This window comes from Convolutriloba macropyga, chromosome 6 (assembly GCF_964194025.1).
Source record: "Convolutriloba macropyga chromosome 6, txConMacr16.3, whole genome shotgun sequence".
NCBI classification, from domain to species: domain Eukaryota; kingdom Metazoa; phylum Xenacoelomorpha; order Acoela; family Convolutidae; genus Convolutriloba; species Convolutriloba macropyga.
Window position 1 is genome coordinate 71,341,049 of NC_134473.1, and position 22,444 is coordinate 71,363,492.

A 22,444-nucleotide genomic window follows, 5' to 3' on the forward strand; every position below is an offset into this window, starting at 1 on the left:
GAACGGCTTTTTATAAAATAGCGGAGGTTTGGCCTCCCTTGTCTCCGAAAGTCTTATTGGCTTCCGTTTTATTAGTTCCCGGTTAAACCATAATGTGGGCTACAAGAAATAAATAGGATTTCAGCATGAAGTTTTCTCAATGCATTTAACAGGTTTATCAGAAGTAATATTATCTGTATTTTTTTGTGAAACGAATGCATATTTTTATCATGTGTCGGTGATGGTTTAACTCTTCATTTTCTTGTTCAGTAGAAACAGAAAAATACCCTCGTCTATTTTGCCAGGAAATAAACCCCCACGGAAATACCCCACCCCCCCCCCCCCATTTCTTCCATTTAAAAAAACGCAAGACTTAACATGCATGGAATTGGGCTAAAACAATCTAGTATTCTGACCAAAGCTGATTAAAACAGCGAAAATGATTCAAAATACAATGTGAAAACTTAAAACAGCGTAAACTGAAACCCTAATCTCATTTTGACTTCAATGTGTTCAGTCCCGCATAATCCGAAATGTCTCCCCGACTTTCATCTGGACTACCAAAATCCGCTCGGAGGAGATCCGGAATGCGAAAGGTCTTTACAACCACTTCCCAGCCACCTGGTGCTTCACAACCAAAAACGGACTCACCCAGTCCATCCGGGATCTGCCCTGGTATGGACAGTTCCAGGTGGAGGAAATTTACCCCAGGTGCTACAGGATTGGCTGCGAAGCTGAGAGGAACTCATTTGTGGGTGTGTCATTTTCTTTCATATCGTTTTTTAACAACTATTGTGAGATTAATTGACAGCAAAACAAGCAGCATTTTTTTGCTTCTAATTATTGTCAATGTGTTTTCTCTAAATAATGAACCAAAGCATTAAATGATATTGTTGATTAAATTAAATACTTTGAATTCTGAAATCAAAGCATTAAATACTTGCTTTCAATTTTATGTAACATATTTTTAATGTTTTACAGTCATTGGATTCTTGGTGGTTAAAATATGGGCTTTTTTAATATCCATTCATTTTTGAAAAAGAGCATATTTCTTGGCTTTTCTTTGGACGAGTTGTATTTTTTACGCTTTCTTAGAATTTTTTTGCTAAGTTCGACTAATCAAGTTCACTGAGGCAAAAAATATCAACTGTTAAGCTAGTGACGGCATATCCTAATCCTAATTCAGTGATCGTTAAAAGCTGATTATTCACTTGGTGACGTTAATAAGGATATTGTTCAGAAAAACAGTTTTTTGTCAGATACCAGACCAACTAACATTTTGTTTTGTTATAACTTTTGAAAAATTTGCTCTAGATAATGATTAAACTTATACAAAATCAATATTCTTTTTGCCTGGGTGCTTTTATCTTGTATAACACAAGTTGTCATGCTGAGAGTATAATAACGGCTACTTTAGCGTTTAAAGCGCACAATTGATTTTTTGTATGAGATCAATTTAATATGAAAATATGTTTACTGATTACGTTTGAACTTAGCAGCAAAGTAGTTTACGTCCTTTGAAGTTCTCTCATATTTTAAATGACAAAATAGAAAATGCTTGCTGTGTTGTTGAACATAAAATTTAATAGCAATACTTTATAAAAGAAATTTTAACAGAAGTGTTCAACTAGTTGAAACATAAATTTGATGTTCTATCGCCCTCATTGCCTTGTTAAACTTTCCTTTGATTTTAATAAGGAGTCTCGATAATTTGCATTTGCTCATAATGTTCCGCCAAGCTTATCCTATTTTTTGGCTTAATTGTGGATCAAATGGAGCACAAATAGGGAAATTTCAGATTAAGAAAGAGTTCATAATTTGTAACTTCAAATTTGATGGATTCTCGAATAAGGACGTGTATACCTGTGCTCTTAATAAAGTAAATTCGACTCTAATACATTTTTTTTCATTAAATAAACCATTTTGTCTCTCAAACACCTATAATTCTGCCAGTATGATAAAAATTTTTACCTCCACGTAGTTTCAATTGGATTTTGCATTATCAATTTAAAGTGATCATGTACTGGCAAAAATGATTTTTTTAGTCAAGTAAATCATTTTTTTCCATAATTATTTTACAGAATTTACCTAAATTTCCATACAGAATGTTGTAGAAAAGACTTCACTTACAAAAACCCAGCTGAGCTGAGCGATAAAAGTCACCAAAAAATCACTTTTTGACATCTTGACGCGTGATCAAATGGCTGCAACCGGCAATATGAAAAGGAGAGCCAAAAATTATTTAAAATGTTGAATTTGGACCTTCATACTGTAATTTAAAACAGCGTATAAATACAAAAGAATATAACATTTTTTTTCTTTGAGAAGTAGTTACCGTAGCCAAGTCTAATGTGTTGAATAATATAAACGTTACCTGTCCTTAGAAAAGATACACCATCTTTTGTGCACAAGTCGGCATATAGGACAACAATAAAGGTGGAAAATTCAAATCTTCCTTTCAAAAGTGTTTATAAAAAATAAATAGTTAAATAGACATAAAAACTATTAGATATCAACTGTAAGTTTTATTTATTGTGGTATTTCTTAAAAGAACTTTGGGTCTGTCATATATGAGGCTAAGTGATAGGACCACGAAACGAATAAGTTGTTTTAGCTAAAATTGTATGAAAACTGGGTATTAAAGCAGTAAGTTATTAAAAGAAACTTATATAAGTTCAGAAAATTTTTACAAGAATGATCTAAGGTTCCATAAAAATGAATCGACAAAAAACCTCGCGAGGTAATAATCAGTTGCAAATAATCAATTTATGCCATAAAAGCAGCATTCGATAGACGTCAGAGAATATTAGACTTCTTTCACAAATTTTAGAAATTGAAGTTATAAAAGAATCTGAAAAAATGTACTCCTTTTTGGGTTGAATAATGGTGGTGTTAAAGCTACCGCAATTATTTTCAATTTTTTAAAGATACAAAGTAACTTGTTGTTGAAATCAAAGATCTAATTTGCTGTGAAGGCATGGGGAATAAAGTAAATGAAATGACTCTTGACGATAATCAGTGCTTTCAAAAATTAGTTTAGTCAATTATTTTTTTAAAAACACAATCTTATCAAAAATCTTTACCCAATTAGTAACTTCCAATGTTAGAATCCATTTAACGTTTTTTGTCTATTTATTTAAGCGATAAAACGTCAAAAATAACGACGAAGCGATTGATTGAATACAAATTAAAGAGCAGAGTGACAAGAACTGTTTTAAATTCAATGTTTTCTTTGTCGTTAATATCAGCTAAACACTGAAAACAATTGAAAATTTAAAATTTCTTAAGATAGAGTCTTAAGAGAAAAGTCAATAATAACCAACTCAACATGCTACAATTTTGGTTTTTAAAAAGCAAGCATTGAGATGAAAAAAACCATGAGTTTAAAAAACAAAGCCGGAATTATCAGATGTGACCTGTCTATTTTGAGACTGGGTTCTAAGGCGACGAAAGGGATCAAAATAAAGGCGCGAAATTCGAAAGTGCATTAACTTTTTGAAACCAAATAATGACATAGAAACTACAAGCTACAGATTCTATTTAATTTTTTTGATTCAAGTCAAGACATCAAAACTATTAGCTATCAACTGATAGAATTAAAAGTGTTAATTCATTTTTCTTCTAGAACATTAGGTGTTTGTCATTAGTGAGTCTACGCGACAATAAAAACGCAAAATATCGTCGAAATTCCAAAATACACAATTTTGAAAAAAAAATTAAAAAATTAAAACATAGTCTAAAAGCAAAAACATTTGATTGATTCGAGGTTTTGAAATATAGCATCTATGCACCTTTAGAACACTTTTCTCAGCTTTAGAGGGACCCAGAAATCGAGAAAAACGACAAAAACTGAAGTCAAATCGTCGCGCGTAAAAATTCTCTTGTTACCGAAATTTTGATCGAACACCAACTTCACCTGAGTTAATTTTCAAGCAGGATGGGAGAATTTGTTGCGCTCAAACTATTTGTTTTTGGCTCCTCCATCAGAAAAAGATCAATACTCAAATTTTATTTCTAATTGGTATCAAAATGCGAAGACATTGTTAACATGTCTTAAGACGAACAGCCGGAAAAAAATAAACTTAAGAGTCATTGACTTGACTTGCAGCCCAATTGTACTTTAAATGTCAATCAGACAAAACAATTTGTGGTCCAATTTAGAGAAAAAATAAACGATGCATCTTGGATAAATATCAATTTATATTGGCAAAAAACTGGCAAGTTTTAGGAGTGCAGCCTGTTAGGAAGCAAAGTAAGAAAAGCCATTAACTGAGATTTTTGGTCTTTTTTTCGACAGATATGGACAAAATGGGCAATAAAAATATTTTTAACGCCATTATGCATTAAAAAAGAATCAATTTTTTTTTTAATTCAGTTTTTATTCTTTGCCGGAAAAGTCGGACCAAAGAATTTAGAAACCCTCTTTTATCTCTAAAAGTTCAGCTAATAACACCAATATTGTTTACAGTTCTGACACTTATTAGCAAAGTTTTTCAAACTTTGAGGAAAAATTGAACAAAATAGTGAAAATGCGCCGAATGCTCTTAAAACTTTAAACCTCGATAACTCCCCGAAAAAGACGAAGTTCGAACATTCATCCAATCAAGATATTTTACGCTCGTCAGGTGTTCTAATTATACCACTCATGTCTTTCTACGATGTAATTGTAACAATTTCCAAGAGACTAAATACAGAACATACATCATATTTTGAAATTTTGTTCATTTTTTCGTTTTCTATCTATAACTAGACGATGTCATCCGTCCTTTATTTTAATCAGGTAACGTGTTATGGCTTCGTGAAGCAGAATGTATTAAAAATTAATTTCTAGCGTCACTTTTGCCGGTGATTTTAACAAAAATTCCACCACGAAACCGAAATCAAATTAATTAATGATCCTGAGATTAGTTATTCACAGGTTTAGAAAAAATTATTTTAGGCGTTTTGAAATGAAGTCAAGATCCTCAAATGATGTAACATAACCCTATAAGGAAACGGCAGCGACTTGAGCATATGCTCGCTCTTATAAAAAAAGTCCTGAAATTAGTCCATTTTTTCAGAGGACTTCAAACTTACGGCGGCAGTATCTATTCTCAAAATAGTGTCTCATTCATTCACTTCCCCAGCCCAAAGAGCAAAATCAGCCAGGCAGCGAATAGCCTCACGCAATAGAGAACGGAGCAATCTGATTGGTCGAGAGGACAACCAATCACTGCACATGAGTGATGTCGACTCCAATAAAGGAGGCGATAGCACTAGGTGTCAGTCTGCGGCGAAGAACCTACCGAATGATCTAGAAACTTCTAGAATTGTGGATATTAATAACAATAGTCAGATTGCAGGTGAAGAACGGGAGTACATAGTACCGAATGGGGCTCTTGAAGAGGCTAGAATCAGGTCGGCTGTTAGACCCGCTAGCAAGACTGCAATGGCCGTTATGAATTCTCAACTCATTTCTCCAGGTTGGTGACTTCTGTTTTACTTTCTTTTTTTAAGTTATGTGAAACTAGATATGTCGAGTTTTTATTTAATGATATATAATAATTTGTATTGCCCAAAAAGTGGCGGGACTGACCATTAATTTTTGTATAATAATGAAGACCCCATTTTTAACTGAAACGTTCTTGAGCCTTGCTGTCAATCGTTTTTACTCAACGTCCGGTATCTTTTTTAAGGCCACGAGACCCATTATGAATGTATGAAATAGAAATGGTAATCTCGTATGCACAACATTTGCAAAACTTTGGAAACTCGATTGCAAGATGATAAAGTGATAATTATCAGGTTTATCTTCTTCAATCGATTGAGATTATTTTTTATTCAACCTCCGATGTTTTTTAACTGGAACGTCTTTTTAACCGAAGGCGTTTATTTTTTTGCATACTGAAAGGAAGCTAGTGTAAAATGACGGAATTGGACAAATATATTGCCTTTATTAGGCTATACAAGCCATCATCACTTCAAAAAACACCATTAGTTTGTTCTAATATTGTAACGAAAGCAAAAAGATCTTCACGGGGGGGGGGGGGGGGGGGGTGATATGCAATGGCTAATTGCTTCAGAGTTACTTGAATTGTTTGTTTTTCAGGTCTCAAGTCGACCTCGAGAACAAATTTTGTGCCGGTGACAGTGCTCACCCATGCTATTACTGCTGCCAGACACTTTCTCGACGATCAGCAGCAGGAATTCCTTGACGAAGCTCCTCTGGAGTCCAACAATATCTACTTGGGTTTTGATGATTTCACGTGGCAAGAATTCCTCAAACACTACTACAAAGTTGCTAAGTAAGTCAACATTAACGCCTTTTTAATTAAAAAAGAGATCGGATCTTAGTTAATATTATATCTTACGATGCATGTGATGATGTAAGTTTTATTGTTATGCGAGCTGATAAAAAAGAGAAAAAGACTCTCTTCTCTGTTCTGCAAAGCTTTTTGAAAACTTTCCGCACTCTTGAGAGTAGTATAAAACTCTGACTGGAACCTTGACGGGGGGGGGGGGGGAGGGGTGACTGACAATTACGGTGGCGTGACCATCAACAACGTGGTGGGACAATTTGAAATTTTTTAAATGTGAATAAAATGTCCCCTCTGCAAAGGTCTTTGACATAAATAGGATGCATGTTTTCTATTGGCTGTTGATCCAGGTGAGACCTTTTTTGCTATAGTGTCATATTAAAATGTATCATGCCAAATTTAGCTGTGATAGATTTCGACAACTAAGTTTATGTCCAACAAATAATGCATTGCTTAGTTTTGATTGAACTGTTTCATTTAAAGTATTCTATTCTCAGGTATCTCTTGTATAGTTTGAAAAATATTGAACGCTTCACGATTTTGCGTGTCATCCTTGCGCAGGGGCCATGCTAATCTTCTCTGTATCGTTCCAATTTTAGTATATGTGCTGCCGAAGACTAGCACGTAAACATGGCATTTGAAAGAATCCTGATCCGAAAGAGCAATGCTTTTATAAATTACAGCTTGAACGTGTTTGGATGTTGTTCTCTCGCAATTGTGCTGGTTTTCACTGTTTTTAATTGTTTGAACTCGTCAGCTGATCTATTTAATCTGATGTTGCGTTCACAGTGTCACAACTATTCTTGACCAAAAGTTAGGAACAGAAACAAGCGATCAGACGTCTCTTGACTACGTTATAGCGTAATAAAAGCTATACTATAGTACAAAAGGTATCGTTTAACTCTCTCAATGGCATATTATTCGAAGCGGCTCAATTGGTTGGTACCAAAATTCTGTATCAACAAATATTCAAAGTTTATAACTCGTTTTTTTTTTCGTACACAGGACTGCTTAAAGTGTAAAAATGACAGGATCAGCACTGAATCAGTACTGATATTAAACCTGCAATTTGACTTGTCAGTACTGAAGATGACTTGGTGTTAGGTCTAGGGTTGCTATAAATATTAGGATGAACATCCGAACATTAGATTAGCCATTTGTTTTTTTTTGTGGAAACTGGTTTACTGGACCTAATTGTGAGTTTTTGTTTTTTTCATCAGTGATCAGTAAAATTTTGATCAGTAAGTTATGTTGATTATGCTGTGCTTGTTATATCTTCACGAATATCTTAAAATCAGGCGCGAACATAGGTCAAGAATGTGCACGCTATTAACAAAACCATTTATATTTGTGATTTCTGTGTAAATTTGGTTTGATCGTCGAAACGCTAATTTTTTTATACTAGTAGTTGAAGATCGTAAGTCAAATGTTAATTCTAGTGGTATATACTGACTGTGGTGTTTGTGTAGCTTAGTTATCTGTAAGTCGTTGAACGAGAACCGCGGAGTGGTTCGAGATCTTAAACCAGAATTTTGAAATGACTTCAGAGTCACATAACCGTGCTTAAAACTTGCAACTTGAACACTTTTAATTGACGAAAGTTCATGGAAGTCAACTTCTAGCTAGGAACTTCTGGCATTACAGACTTTTGGAATTTTAAAACTTAAACGTGCATTTATCAAACGTTTTTGCTCTTTCAGCTCCAACTATGGCATTGAGGACGCCAGTAGCTACGTGTCAGAGTGTCATGAACTTATGGAGCAGTTGAGGTCATACAACCCAATGTTCGATTGTGAGGGAACCCGCAATGTCTGGATATGCAAACCAGGCGCTCTTTCCAGAGGACGTGGTTAGTACTACTCATCTTTGATGAGGTACAGATGCTACCGCTCTGTAACAGTTCTTATCTTACCGGGGGGGGGGGGGGATGATGGAGGGCGGCAGGTAGAAAAATACTTATTTAACACTCTGTCTTGCCTAATTGTAGGTTGAAACTTCTATTTCCTTTGTATCATAAGATTTTTTTACCTTCGCAAGAAATAGAGGACGCCCAGCTCTGTCTCAGAACTCTTGCGTCTATTACCGAGCCCTTGTTCCATAGTTCTGATGACACGCTTACGCAAGCGATAGAATCTCGGCTCTCAGATTTTCGGACAGGGGTTGATAATGAGAGTGGTACTTTCTGGTTTTGTTAGAGTGGAATTCAAGTATAATTTTTTGCCGATTTATAGAGTCTCCAATTTTTTTAGCTTTAACAAGATTTTTGTATCCAACTAAAAATTACTGAAGTTTGCTCGTGATTGAGTTTCATGTTTAATTTTGGTAAATTCGCCAATATTTTAGTGTCAGGACAATTTACCCAATTCCATTTTACCCAATGCCATTATACCCAAACTGTTATTTTGCCCAATACCAACTTTAATTTACTCTATTTTTAAAATTACCAGAACGACTGTAGCCGACTATATAATTAAATGGCCCGTGGGACTTGGTATGAAACTATCACAACCGAACATCGGATAATTGAACGAAAAGATCAAAGAGCATTGGGTGAAATGACAGGTTGGGTAAAATGACATTGGGTAAGAGGGCAATTGGTGAAATGGAATTGGGTAAATTGTCATGCAACCATATTTTTGTAGGCATCTCTTGCAACAAAAACTTAGACGAGATCCTGAAAATGGTGCCTTCATTGGTGGGTGTTAGAGAGGGTCAGCTGGTTGTTCAAAAATACATAGAGCGACCTCTGTTGATCTACGACACCAAATTCGACATCAGGCAGTGGTACCTGGTCACTGACTGGAACCCTCTCACAATCTGGTTCTACAAGAAGTCTTATGTCAGACTATGTAGCCAGCTCTACACTCTTGACAACCTACAACCGTAAGTTTGCATTAGTAGTTCTTGAGTCAGGCAAACATGTATTTTTAGGGAAAAGGGGGGCGAAAACCAATGGAAGTGTATTTTTCCTATTCATTATTGCGAACGGTTATGAAAAACGTTTATTTGCAAAAAGCAATTGAAGTAATAATTTTTTACCGCATTTCAATAAATTCATTGGAACTGTTTCCTTTTTTTCCAAACATGTAAATTAATTTCCTGTTGAACGTGATTTTATGTTTCTCTTCATTTGTAGGTATATGTGTCCAGTAACTGATAATCCCGTGCGTAGCGTAATAAAGGATAGATTTTTTGACAATGCACTTAACTTATTCCACGGTAAATTTATAAACACATGAAAAATAAAATCATAGGGAAAATGGGATCTATTGTTTGCTCCCTCCCCCCAGCTTAGTGGGCCTATATCTTTTACGCCCCCACCCCCCGAGGCGCACGTGCTTTTTTACATAGTAACTATATAACAACATAGAATTTGTGACTGGGGGCGTAAAAAACACTGGGGGGGGGGCAAACAGAATAGATCCGGAAAATGAACAGCTCCGGATTAATTTTAGTCAAAGATTAGCCCGAAAACTCAAACAGAAATCTCCTTTTTACGTCAGTAGTAATAGTTAAGCAAGACAGGGGGGTAAAAAGACGTACCTATATATAAAGATTACGTATAGCCCATTTTCCCTCAAATCCCAAAGACGTACCTCACAGCATGATACCCAAGCTGTTCAAGCGAGGGGGATTAGCAAGATAATCCCTTGATAATAAATTAATAAGGTCATTTACCCTTTCCCATATTGCACTTTACTAATGTCAATTTCCAAAGACGTACCTCACAGCATGATACCCAAGCTGTTCACACGAGGGGATTAGCAAGATAGTGCCTTAACAACAAGTTAATGAGGTCATCGTCCCCCTACCAAATTACACTTTAATAACGTAAATTTCCAAAGACGTACCTCACAGCATGACACCCAAGCTGTTCACACCAAGGGGATTAGCAAGATAGTGACTTCACAACAAATTAATAAGGTCATCGACCCTCTAACAAATTACACTTTAATAACGTAAATTTCCAAAGACGTACCTCACAGCATGACACCCAAGCTGTTCACACGAAGGGGATTAGCAAGATAGTGACTTCACAACAAATTAATAAGGTCATCGACCCCCTACCAAATTACATTTTAAGAATGTAAATTGACAAAGATGTACCTCACAGCATGATACCCAAGCTGTTCACACCAAGGAGATTATCAAGATAGTGACTTCACAACAAATTAATAAGGTCATCGACCCCCTACCAAATTACACTTTAATAACGTAAATTTCCAAAGACGTACCTCACAGCATGACACCCAAGCTGTTCACACGAAGGGGATTAGCAAGATAGTGACTTCACAACAAATTAATAAGGTCGTCGACCCCCTACCAAATTACATTTTAAGAATGTAAATTTCCAAAGATGTACCTCACAGCATGACAGCCAAGCTGTTCACAGGAAAGGGATTAGCATAAATCATCTTCTACACAACTTTCATTGTCTTAAAAAAATGTTTTATAAGATCTTGATAAGATCTTTATATATATAATTGAGTGGCCCGTGGGACTTGGTATGAAACTATCACAACCGAACATCGGATAATTGAACGAAAAGATCAAAGAGCATTGGGTGAAATGACAGGTTGGGTAAAATGACATTGGGTAAGAGGGCAATTGGTGAAATGGAATTGGGTAAATTGTCATGCAACCATATTTTTGTAGGCATCTCTTGCAACAAAAACTTAGACGAGATCCTGAAAATGGTGCCTTCATTGGTGGGTGTTAGAGAGGGTCAGCTGGTTGTTCAAAAATACATAGAGCGACCTCTGTTGATCTACGACACCAAATTCGACATCAGGCAGTGGTACCTGGTCACTGACTGGAACCCTCTCACAATCTGGTTCTACAAGAAGTCTTATGTCAGACTATGTAGCCAGCTCTACACTCTTGACAACCTACAACCGTAAGTTTGCATTAGTAGTTCTTGAGTCAGGCAAACATGTATTTTTAGGGAAAAGGGGGGCGAAAACCAATGGAAGTGTATTTTTCCTATTCATTATTGCGAACGGTTATGAAAAACGTTTATTTGCAAAAAGCAATTGAAGTAATAATTTTTTACCGCATTTCAATAAATTCATTGGAACTGTTTCCTTTTTTTCAAAACATGTAAATTAATTTCCTGTTGAACGTGATTTTATGTTTCTCTTCATTTGTAGGTATATGTGTCCAGTAACTGATAATCCCGTGCGTAGCGTAATAAAGGATAGATTTTTTGACAATGCACTTAACTTATTCCACGGTAAATTTATAAACACATGAAAAATAAAATCATAGGGAAAATGGGATCTATTGTTTGCTCCCTCCCCCCAGCTTAGTGGGCCTATATCTTTTACGCCCCCACCCCCCGAGGCGCACGTGCTTTTTTACATAGTAACTATATAACAACATAGAATTTGTGACTGGGGGCGTAAAAAACACTGGGGGGGCAAACAGAATAGATCCGGAAAATGAACAGCTCCGGATTAATTTTAGTCAAAGATTAGCCCGAAAACTCAAACAGAAATCTCTTTTTTACGTCAGTAGTAATAGTTAAGCAATACAGGGGGGTAAAAAGACGTACCTATATATAAAGATTACGTATAGCCCATTTTCCCTCAAATCCCAAAGACGTACCTCACAGCATGATACCCAAGCTGTTCAAGCGAGGGGGATTAGCAAGATAATCCCTTGATAATAAATTAATAAGGTCATTTACCCTTTCCCATATTGCACTTTACTAATGTCAATTTCCAAAGACGTACCTCACAGCATGATACCCAAGCTGTTCACACGAGGGGATTAGCAAGATAGTGCCTTAACAACAAGTTAATGAGGTCATCGTCCCCCTACCAAATTACACTTTAATAACGTAAATTTCCAAAGACGTACCTCACAGCATGACACCCAAGCTGTTCACACCAAGGGGATTAGCAAGATAGTGACTTCACAACAAATTAATAAGGTCATCGACCCTCTACCAAATTACACTTTAATAACGTAAATTTCCAAAGACGTACCTCACAGCATGACACCCAAGCTGTTCACACGAAGGGGATTAGCAAGATAGTGACTTCACAACAAATTAATAAGGTCATCGACCCCCTACCAAATTACATTTTAAGAATGTAAATTGACAAAGATGTACCTCACAGCATGATACCCAAGCTGTTCACACCAAGGAGATTATCAAGATAGTGACTTCACAACAAATTAATAAGGTCATCGACCCCCTACCAAATTACACTTTAATAACGTAAATTTCCAAAGACGTACCTCACAGCATGACACCCAAGCTGTTCACACGAAGGGGATTAGCAAGATAGTGACTTCACAACAAATTAATAAGGTCATCGACCCCCTACCAAATTACATTTTAAGAATGTAAATTTCCAAAGATGTACCTCACAGCATGACAGCCAAGCTGTTCACAGGAAAGGGATTAGCATAAATCATTTTCTACACAACTTTCATTGTCTTAAAAAAATGTTTTATAAGATCTCATTGGCTACGAAGTTTTTTGTTCCCTATTGTTCTTGTTTATACTTAAGTTTCATTGGCTCCTCATTTTGAGGTTTTTTTAATATGTTTCAATCATTTGTATCTTTCCCCTTATTTTATTCAGTTACCCTTATTCATCCAGAGTTTCTTATTTGTTGCTTCCAGATCCCATATTTTGCTCAATTCACCAAAAGTGACTACCAAAATTAGTAATTCTATTTACAGTAAATCTAATTCGAAATTCTAGACTGCTAATCATTTTTTAATAATCTAACCTAGAAAAAAGAATGTCTCTCGTTGTGTTTGATATTGAGTGCTTGGAGGGGCAAATTGTTAAGGAGTTGGGTGTTTTCAAGGACGGAATTGTATTGGGATACAGTTTCCTCCCACCCAAAGACTACAAACCTACTTTTCAAGCAAAGTGGAACACTAAAAATTTACATGGGATTAATTGGAACAATGGAAAACTGGAATATAGTGAGTTGTCATCAATCATTCACCAACATTGTTCACCTACAACTGAGTACTTTGCAAAGGGGTTGGAGAAGTGAAATCTCCTCTTAAAATACTTGTGTGAAGATGTGGAGAATCTAGATGATCTTGGTTGTCCAAAAGTTTCCAAACTTCTCAACAACTTGGATACTGACTGGGATTGTAGCAACTATCCGTATCGACGCCAAAAAATCTTTCATTGTGCAGAGAAGAAAGCTTATGCACACGGAATTTGGACTCTTGATTTTTTTGCTAATGTATTATATTTGTGATTTCTAATTGTATTTGTGATCGTTTTGTAATTAATTGTTTTTGTTTTACTACTTTTTAAATCAGAGAAAAGTCGCACTTGAAGATCATTTGCTGAGTACAGATTACATGATTGGATAAAAATGCCAGAAATGCACGTTTCAAAATAATAATAGATACCTCTTTTTAAATTGGGAAACAAAAAAAGCTAAGTTTAAAATGACACTTTTTTCATTTGTCAGTTTTTTAAATTTTTTAATGTAAATTTTTAATTATTTTTCTTGTTTATACTTAAGTTTCAGTGGCTCCATATTTCGAGGCTTTTTACGATATGTCAATCATTTGTTTCTTTCCCAGCTCTCCCCTTTTTTCAGCTCCCCTTTGATAATGTCAATTTGCAAAGACGTACCTCACAGCTTGATACCCACGCTGTTCACATGGAGTGGACCAGCAAGATAATCCCTCAATAACAAATTAGGTAGGTCATTGACCCCTTCCCACATTACACTTTACTAATGTCAATTTCCCAAGACGTACTTCACAGCATGATGCCTAAGTTGTTTACACGAAGGGGATTAGCAAGATAGAGCCTTAACAGCAAATTAGTTAGGTCATTCACGTTTTCTCATATTACACTTTACAAATGTCAATTTACAAAGACGTACCTCACCGCATGATGTCCAAACTGTTCACACGAAATGGATTAGCAAGGTAATGCCTCAATAACACTTTCCAATTCTTAAGGGAAAAAAGACACACCTATCCTCAAAAATACACATTTAATGGCAACAAACACTCAGTTCTTGACACGAAACATCCAATTATTGCCAAAAATAGCAAAATGTTGAAAAAAATTCCAAATTCGTACCAAAAGAACCAATTCTAGCCCGAAAATACCCGTTTCCAGTCCAGAAATACACCATTTTTAGCAAAAAATACACAATTCTTATGTTAACAAAAATTCGTAGTTCCTGCCAAAAAAATCCAGGTCTAGCAAAAACTGCGCAGTAATTGCCAAACTAACACTCAAATCTTCCCGAAAAATACCGATTTTTACCACAAAGTGGAGATATCTTGCCAAAGAACAACCAAACTCCACCCAATTTGTTAGAATTTACCCAAATAGAAAACGAAATAACAAAAATTCATCAAATATTTATCCAAAACATATCATAAATTAGACAATCTTGCCATCATCTGTATTTATCAAGTTTCTTCCCGACCATCGAATTATTTAGTGACCTGACAAACATCAACTTTAGACATCGTCTTTTGTGATGATGAATCTTCTCTGATGATTGATATAGGTTTTATGAGCACAAACTTGTCACGAATTATTTACTGGCGTCTAAAATTAGTCATAAAATGCATCAGTTTAATCATAGTAGTTCAACAATTACGTCCTACTATCTTCAAAATTACGAACAATTAGGTGATCTCATCCATGTAGGTGGGTCACTGACCTCTTTGAGAAAAAGTGTAGTTCAACTACTTCGTATGATTGCCACAATTGCGGATATCCAGGCATTGTATGGGCTCATTGAACTAATGTGAACAAAATATAATCCACAATAATGGCAATATGATTTTTCATACTTTATCAAAGCATGCAGAGCTCACGTGATATAAGTCTTACTCATAGTATCGTAATAATTACGTCACTATTGCGTCATAATGATTTCAGTTTTTATCATACTGTATAAACGAAAGTCCAATTCATTGTGCTTCTTTTTTCTTTCTGTTCAACAGCTCAACAAAAGCTAGCTTTTATTCTTATCTTGAGACAATTTCTTGCTCCTTCTGTTGCAAAACCAAGTTATCATTTATAAACCCTTTACTGAATATTCGTCATCTCCAGGACCTCTTCCTATTTCCCATTCCACGTAAGCCATTTCTGTTATGAAATATGAAAACAAGCAAGAAAAAACAAACAAATGGCTATTTTTATCATCGTACTCATTCGCAAATAGCATATTAATTCTTCAGAGAGAAAGATTCACCAATACAGGTAATTTATCCTTGGCTTTAGTTTTTTAGTATTTCAACCGTCTTCAACCAAAAAAAAGGCTGAAATAATGAACATCAAATCTGTGAAATTGAACGAAAATCTCAAAGCCCACATCTTCTTCCTCGATTTCAATGATGATGTTGCAATTAAAAAGGAGAGAAAAACTTAATACGGCTGGGTAGCTGATCCTCCATTCTCAATTCCGAGGCAGCTCCTGGTCTTCATTATTGCTATCGAGAATTTGCCTGAAGTCTCTGTTCCATACAAACAGACAATTGTAGACTTCTACAAAAACCGCATCGAAAACACAAATTTGCAAGTGTCAGACAACATTGAACTGAGCAGATCAGTCCGTGAGCAATTCTGTGAATATGAGTTGTCCTATAGAACAATGTATGAAAATCAACTGGGATTTTTTGAGGAGGAGAGAGAACTTAAATTTCTCTGGTGGCGTCTGACGAGTGTGACAATTTGCAGGAGCAGAAACCTCATCGGGATTGTGACGACTGGGAAAATGGGTCATTGACAGAGAGTATCATTGCAAGTATAGAGGAAGAGAACGCAATTGAGATCAAGTTTGGCAGCAAAAATTGCGAAAAGGCAGTCCCCTTTTTGTATTTTTCTACAGAAACTGGACAAGATACAATGAAAGAAGTACAGGGATCATCGACTGTTGAAAATACTTCACTCAAGTCTGCCAAAACCATCCTCAGAAAAGTAGTCGATGAATGTGCAGATAACCAAGATCATATTTTTTCTCATGATGCAATTGAAGCACAATATCTGAAAAAACTTCCCTCAAATGTGAGCAACCGGCGTGTTGTACACAAAAGACAGTCAAGATAAGGGCTCCTGATGTCAATAACCCTGAGAGAGAGGGAAGTAGAAAGCCAGAAGTTGATGACAAGAAAGAAAAAATGTGTCCTCCATCGGGCAAATTGAGACGACACACTGAGTTATATGGTAACTAAACTAGCAATCCGAGAAGTTATTCCTGTTGCAGATTATTTTCGTTTGTATTTCCTGTATGATTTCATATCTGATACTAGTATTTTTAGTGACGACTGATTGACTGATTAATTTGAAATATTGTGTTTTACACTCAGAAAAGCTGAAGCTCATGTATGCTTTTGAATTAATACTTTGATACTAATATTTAATTGAGTTTTAAAATGCATTTTTGAAAACAAGTTTTTATCAATAATTCAATTTTGAATTTAAATATTTATCGAAAAAAGCTTGTTTTGTAATATCTGCTTTTTTTCTCAAAAATGCGGGTTAATATTCGTTGCTGAGACTGTGAAGTTGATTGGAAATAGTTGGGATGCAAATGATATGGTTATCAGATATTGGACCGTAGTCGACTTACGGACATACGACCACAAATTATCTGTAAGGATTTCATGTAGATTTATTAACAACAGGTTTTCAAGTCCCTGAATGAGCTGAAAGACCAGATTTTTGAGGTAGAAATGAGCAAGACACGTATTGCACATAAAGAACCAATAATTGTTGGGTTCTTTATCCTCTTGTACGCCAAAATTACAATGTTGCAACTTAAAAACATTTTCTTATCCTCTTTCTGCGATACAAACAAATATGAGTTGATTGAAATGGATACTGAGTCTTTACTTGGCACGTAGTGAGGAAAAATTTGACGAACTCAGTTGACCAGAAATACATCAAGTGTGGTACTGGATGATGCAAAGCGATTGCAGTGATAATTTCGCAGCAGACTCTAGCAACAGTTGTTTACCACGAATACTATGCCCTAATCATGGAACCTTTGATAAGAGAACACCTGGTTTTTCTAAAGAAGAATTTTCGGTTAAGAAATTTTAGATATCGAAACATACATATCATTAAGTATAAAATTTACAAATTTTTTAAGTGGAAAACCATTTCCATTAGTTTTTTTATTGTTCTGAAAAAAAATGTTTTACTAAAGAAAAATCTTTTTCAAAAATGTAATTTTTATAAGGTTTTTAACAAAAAAAATGCAAATTTAGATGTTTTTTATCTATTTTTACCTTTTTCAGTTTTTGAAGTTAAGTTTTTTTCAAAATCAAATTAAATTTTCAATTGAATTGTTTTTTTATTAAAAAATTCTGTTTTACTAAAATGATTTTTTTTCAAAAATGACGTTTTTTTACAAGGTTTTTAGCCAAAAATGTAAATTTTGTTGTTTTTTATTTTTCTATTTTTACATTTCTCAGTTTTGGATTTTTTTCATGTAAAATTTTCAATTTAATTGTTTATTTATTAAAAAATGTTGTTTTACTAAAATAATTTTTTTTTCAAAAATGTCGTTTTTTACATAAGGTTTTTAACCAAAAATGTAAATTTTGTTGTTTTTTCATTTTTCTATTTTTACATTTTTCAGTTTTGAAAGTTTTTTTGTAAAATTTTCAATTTAATTGTTTTTTTATTAAAAAAACGTTGTTTTACTAAAATAATTTTTTTTTCAAAAATGTCGTTTTTTTACATAAGGTTTTTAACCAAAAATGTAAATTTTGTTTTTTTTATCTATTTTTACATTTTTCAGTTTTTGAAGTTTTTTCTCAAATTAAATTTTCAATTGAATTGTTTTATTTTAAAAAATGTTGTTTTACTGAAATAATTTTTTTTCAAAAATGACGTTTTTTACATAAGGTTTTTAGCCAAAAATGTAATTTTTGTTGTTTTTCATTTTTCTATTTTTACATTTTTCAGTTTTGGAAGTTTTTTTCTTGTAAAATTTTCAATTTAATTGTTTTTTTATTAAAAAATGTTGTTTTACTAAAATATTTTTTATTTCAAAAATGTCGTTTTTTACATAAGGTTTTTAACCAAAAATGTAAATTTTGTTGTTTTTTCATTTTTCTATTTTTACATTTTTCAGTTTTGGATTTTTTTTCATGTAAAATTTTCAATTTAATTGTTTTTTTAATTAAAAAATGTTGTTTTACTAAAATAATTTTTTTCAAAAATGTCGTTTTTTACATAAGGTTTTTAACCAAAATTGTAAATTTTGTTGTTTTTTCATTTTTCTATTTTTACATTTTTCAGTTTTGGAAGTTTTTTTGTAAAATTTTCAATTTAATTGTTTTTTTTAAAAAAATGTTAATTTTTTAAAATAATTTTTTTTTAAAAATGTCGTTTTTTACATAAGGTTTTAAACCAAAAATGTAAACTTTGTTGTTTTTCATTTTTCTATTTTTACATTTTTCAGTTTTGGAAGTTTTTTTCTGGTAAAATTTTCAATTTAATTGTTTTTTTATTAAAAAATGTTGTTTTACTAAAATATTTTTTTTCAAAAATGTCGTTTTTTATATAAGGTTTTTAACGAAAAATGTAAATTTTGTTGTTTTTTCATTTTTCTATTTTTACATTTTTCAGTTTTGGATTTTTTTTCATGTAAAATTTTCAATTTAATTGTTTTTTTAATTAAAAAATGTTGTTTTACTAAAATAATTTTTTTCAAAAATGTCGTTTTTAACATAAGGTTTTTAACCAAAATTGTAAATTTTGTTGTTTTTTATTTTTCTATTTTTACATTTCTCAGTTTTGGATTTTTTTCATGTAAAATTTTCAGTTTAATTGTTTATTTATTAAAAAATGTTGTTTTACTAAAATAATTTTTTTTGTCAAAAATGTCGTTTTTTACATAAGGTTTTTAACCAAAAATGTAAATTTTGTTGTTTTTTCATTTTTCTATTTTTACATTTTTCAGTTTTGGAAGTTTTTTTGTAAAATTTTCAATTTAATTGTTTTTTTATTAAAAAAACTTTGTTTTACTAAAATAATTTTTTTTCAAAAATGTCGTTTTTTTACATAAGGTTTTTTAACCAAAAATGTAAATTTTGTTTTTTTATCTATTTTTACATTTTTCAGTTTTTGAAGTTTTTTTTTTCAAATTAAATTTTCAATTGAATTGTTTTATTTTATTAAAAAATGTTGTTTTAATGAAATAATTTTTTTTCAAAAATGACGTTTTTTACATAAGGTTTTTAGCCAAAAATGTAAATTTTGTTGTTTTTTCATTTTTCTATTTTCACATTTTTCAGTTTTGGAAGTTTTTTTGTAAAATTTTCATTTTAATTGTTTTTTTTAAAAAATGTTGTTTTACTAAAATAATTTTTTTTCAAAAATGTCGTTTTTTACATAAGGTCTTTAACCAAAAATGTAATTTTTGTTGTTTTTCATTTTTCTATTTTTACATTTTTCAGTTTTGGAAGTTTTTTTCTTGTAAAATTTTCAATTTAATTGTTTTTTTTATTAAAAAATGTTGTTTTACTAAAATATTTTATATTTCAAAAATGTCGTTTTTTACATAAGGTTTTTAACCAAAAATGTAAATTTTGTTGTTTTTTCATTTTTCTATTTTTACAGTTTTCAGTTTTGGAAGTTTTTTTGTAAAATTTTCAATTTAATTGTTTTTTTTAAAAAAATGTTAATTTTTTAAAATAATTCTTTTTTGAAAAATGTCGTTTTTTACATAAGGTTTTAAACCAAAAATGTAAACTTTGTTGTTTTTCATTTTTCTATTTTTACATTTTTCAGTTTTGGAAGTTTTTTTCTGGTAAAATTTTCAATTTAATTGTTTTTTATTAAAAAATGTTGTTTTACTAAAATACTTTTTTTTCAAAAATGTCGTTTTTTACATAAGGTCTTCAACCAAAAATGTAAATTTTGTTGTTTTTTCATTTTTTTTCTATTTTTACATTTTTCAGTTTTGGAAGTTTTTTTCTTGTAAAATTTTCAATTTAATTGTTTTTTTATTAAAAAAACGTTGTTTTACAAAAACAATTTTTTTTTTCAAAAATGTCGTTTTTTTACATAAGGTTTTTAACCAAAAATGTAAATTTTGTTGTTTTTATCTATTTTTACATTTTTCAGTTTTTGAAGTTTTTTTTTCAAATTAAATTTTCAATTGAATTGTTTTTTTTTTTATTAAAAAATGTTTTTTTTCTGAAATAATTTTTTTTTCAAAAATGACGTTTTTTACATAAGGTTTTTAGCCAAAATGTAAATTTTGTTGTTTTTTCATTTTTCTATTTTTACAATTTTCAGTTTTGGAAGTTTTTTTGTAAAATTTTCAATTTAATTGTTTTTTTTTTAAAATGTTGTTTTACTAAACTAATTATTTTTCGAAAATGTCGTTTTTTACATAAGGTTTTTAACCAAAAATGTAATTTTTGTTGTTTTTCATTTTTCTATTTTTACATTTTTCAGTTTTGGAAGTTTTTTTCTTGTAAAATTTTCAATTTAATTGTTTTTTTATTAAAAAATGTTGTTTTACTAAAATATTTTTTATTTCAAAAATGTCGTTTTTTACATAAGGTTTTTAACCAAAAATGTAAATTTTGTTGTTTTTTCATTTTTCTATTTTCACATTTTTCAGTTTTGGATTTTTTTTCATGTAAAATTTTCAATTTAATTGTTTTTTTTATTAAAAAAGGTTGTTTTACTAAAATAATTTTTTTCAAAAATGTCGTTTTTTACATAAGGTTTTTAACCAAAAATGTAAATTTTGTTGTTTTTTCATTTTTATATTTTCACATTTTTCAGTTTTGGATTTTTTTTCATGTAAAATTTTCAATTTAATTGTTTTTTTTATTAAAAAATGTTGTTTTACTAAAATAATTTTTTTCAAAAATGTTGTTTTTTACATAAGGTTTTTAACCAAAAATGTAAATTTTGTTGTTTTTTCATTTTTCTATTTTTACATTTTTCAGTTTTGGATTTTTTTTCATGTAAAATTTTCAATTTAATTGTTTTTTTTATTAAAAAATGTTGTTTTACTAAAATAATTTTTTTCAAAAATGTTGTTTTTTACATAAGGTTTTTAACCAAAAATGTAAATTTTGTTGTTTTTTCATTTTTCTACTTTTACATTTTTCAGTTTTGGAAGTTTTTTTGTAAAATTTTCAATTGAATTGTTTTTTTTTAAAAAATGTTAATTTTTTAAAATAATTTTTTTTCAAAAATGTCGTTTTTTACATAAGGTTTTTAACCAAAAATGTAAATTTTGTTGTTTTTTCATTTTTTTTCTATTTTTACATTTTTCAGTTTTGGAGAAGTTTTTTTCTTGTAAAGTTTTCAATTTAATTGTTTTTTATTAAAAAATGTTGTTTTACTAAAATATTTTTTTTGAAAAAAAAATATTTTAGTAAAACAACATTTTTTAATAAAAAACAATTAAATTGAAAATTTTGCAAGTAAAAAAAACTTCCAAAACTGAAAAATGTAAAAATAGAAAAATGAAAAAACAACAAAATTTACATTTTTCGTTAAAAACCTTATATAAAAAACGACCTTTTTGAAAAAAAATATTTTAGTAAAACAACATTTTTTAATAAAAAACAATTAAATTGAAATTTTTACCAGAAAAAAACTTCCAAAACTGAAAAATGTAAAAATAGAAAAATGAAAAACAACAAAGTTTACATTTTTGGTTAAAAACCTTATCTAAAAAACGACCTTTTTGAAAAAAAAAATATTTTAGTAAGACAACATTTTTTAATAAAAAAAACAATTAAATTGAAAATTTTACAGGAAAAAAAATCCAAAACTGAGAAATGTAAAAATAGAAAAATAAAAAACAACAAAGTTTACATTTTTGGTTAAAAATCTTATGTAAAAAACGACATTTTTGAAAAAAAATATTTTGGTAAAACAACTTTTTTTAATAAAAAACATTTAAATTGAAAATTTTACAAGAAAAAAACTTCCAAAACTGAAAAATGTAAAAATAGAAAAATGAAAAACAACAAAATTTACATTTTTGGTTAAAAACCTTATGTAGAAAACGACATTTTTGAAAAAAAAATTATTTTAGTAAAACAACATTTTTTAATAAAAAAAAACAATTAAATTGAAAATTTTACAAAAAAACTTCCAAAACTGAAAAATGTAAAAATAAAAAAATGAAAAAACGACAAAATTTACATTTTTTTTTGTTAAAAAC

The 22,444-nt window shown here is 31.2% G+C and overlaps 2 protein-coding genes and 1 non-coding gene across 3 annotated transcripts in view; 1 reads left to right on the forward strand and 2 right to left on the reverse strand.

The window, feature by feature from the left end:
• The window catches only part of LOC142340586 (glutathione synthetase-like), a 494,803-nt gene that overhangs the window by 312,144 nt on the left and 160,215 nt on the right, over positions 1-22,444 (reverse strand). The window lies entirely within an intron of this gene.
• The window catches only part of LOC142341395 (uncharacterized), a 128,676-nt gene that overhangs the window by 39,649 nt on the left and 66,583 nt on the right, over positions 1-22,444 (forward strand). The window contains exons 5-11 of the mRNA XM_075392322.1: positions 497-734; positions 5,040-5,441; positions 6,068-6,263; positions 7,976-8,124; positions 8,918-9,158; positions 9,412-9,494; positions 10,932-11,172. Of these exons, the coding sequence (XP_075248437.1) occupies positions 497-734; positions 5,040-5,441; positions 6,068-6,263; positions 7,976-8,124; positions 8,918-9,158; positions 9,412-9,494; positions 10,932-11,172 (1,550 nt within the window). The remainder of the gene's footprint in view (positions 1-496; positions 735-5,039; positions 5,442-6,067; positions 6,264-7,975; positions 8,125-8,917; positions 9,159-9,411; positions 9,495-10,931; positions 11,173-22,444) is intronic.
• Positions 6,792-6,899, reverse strand: LOC142341877 (U6 spliceosomal RNA). Its single transcript, XR_012759131.1, has one exon. It is a non-coding gene; the product is annotated as a U6 spliceosomal RNA (small nuclear RNA).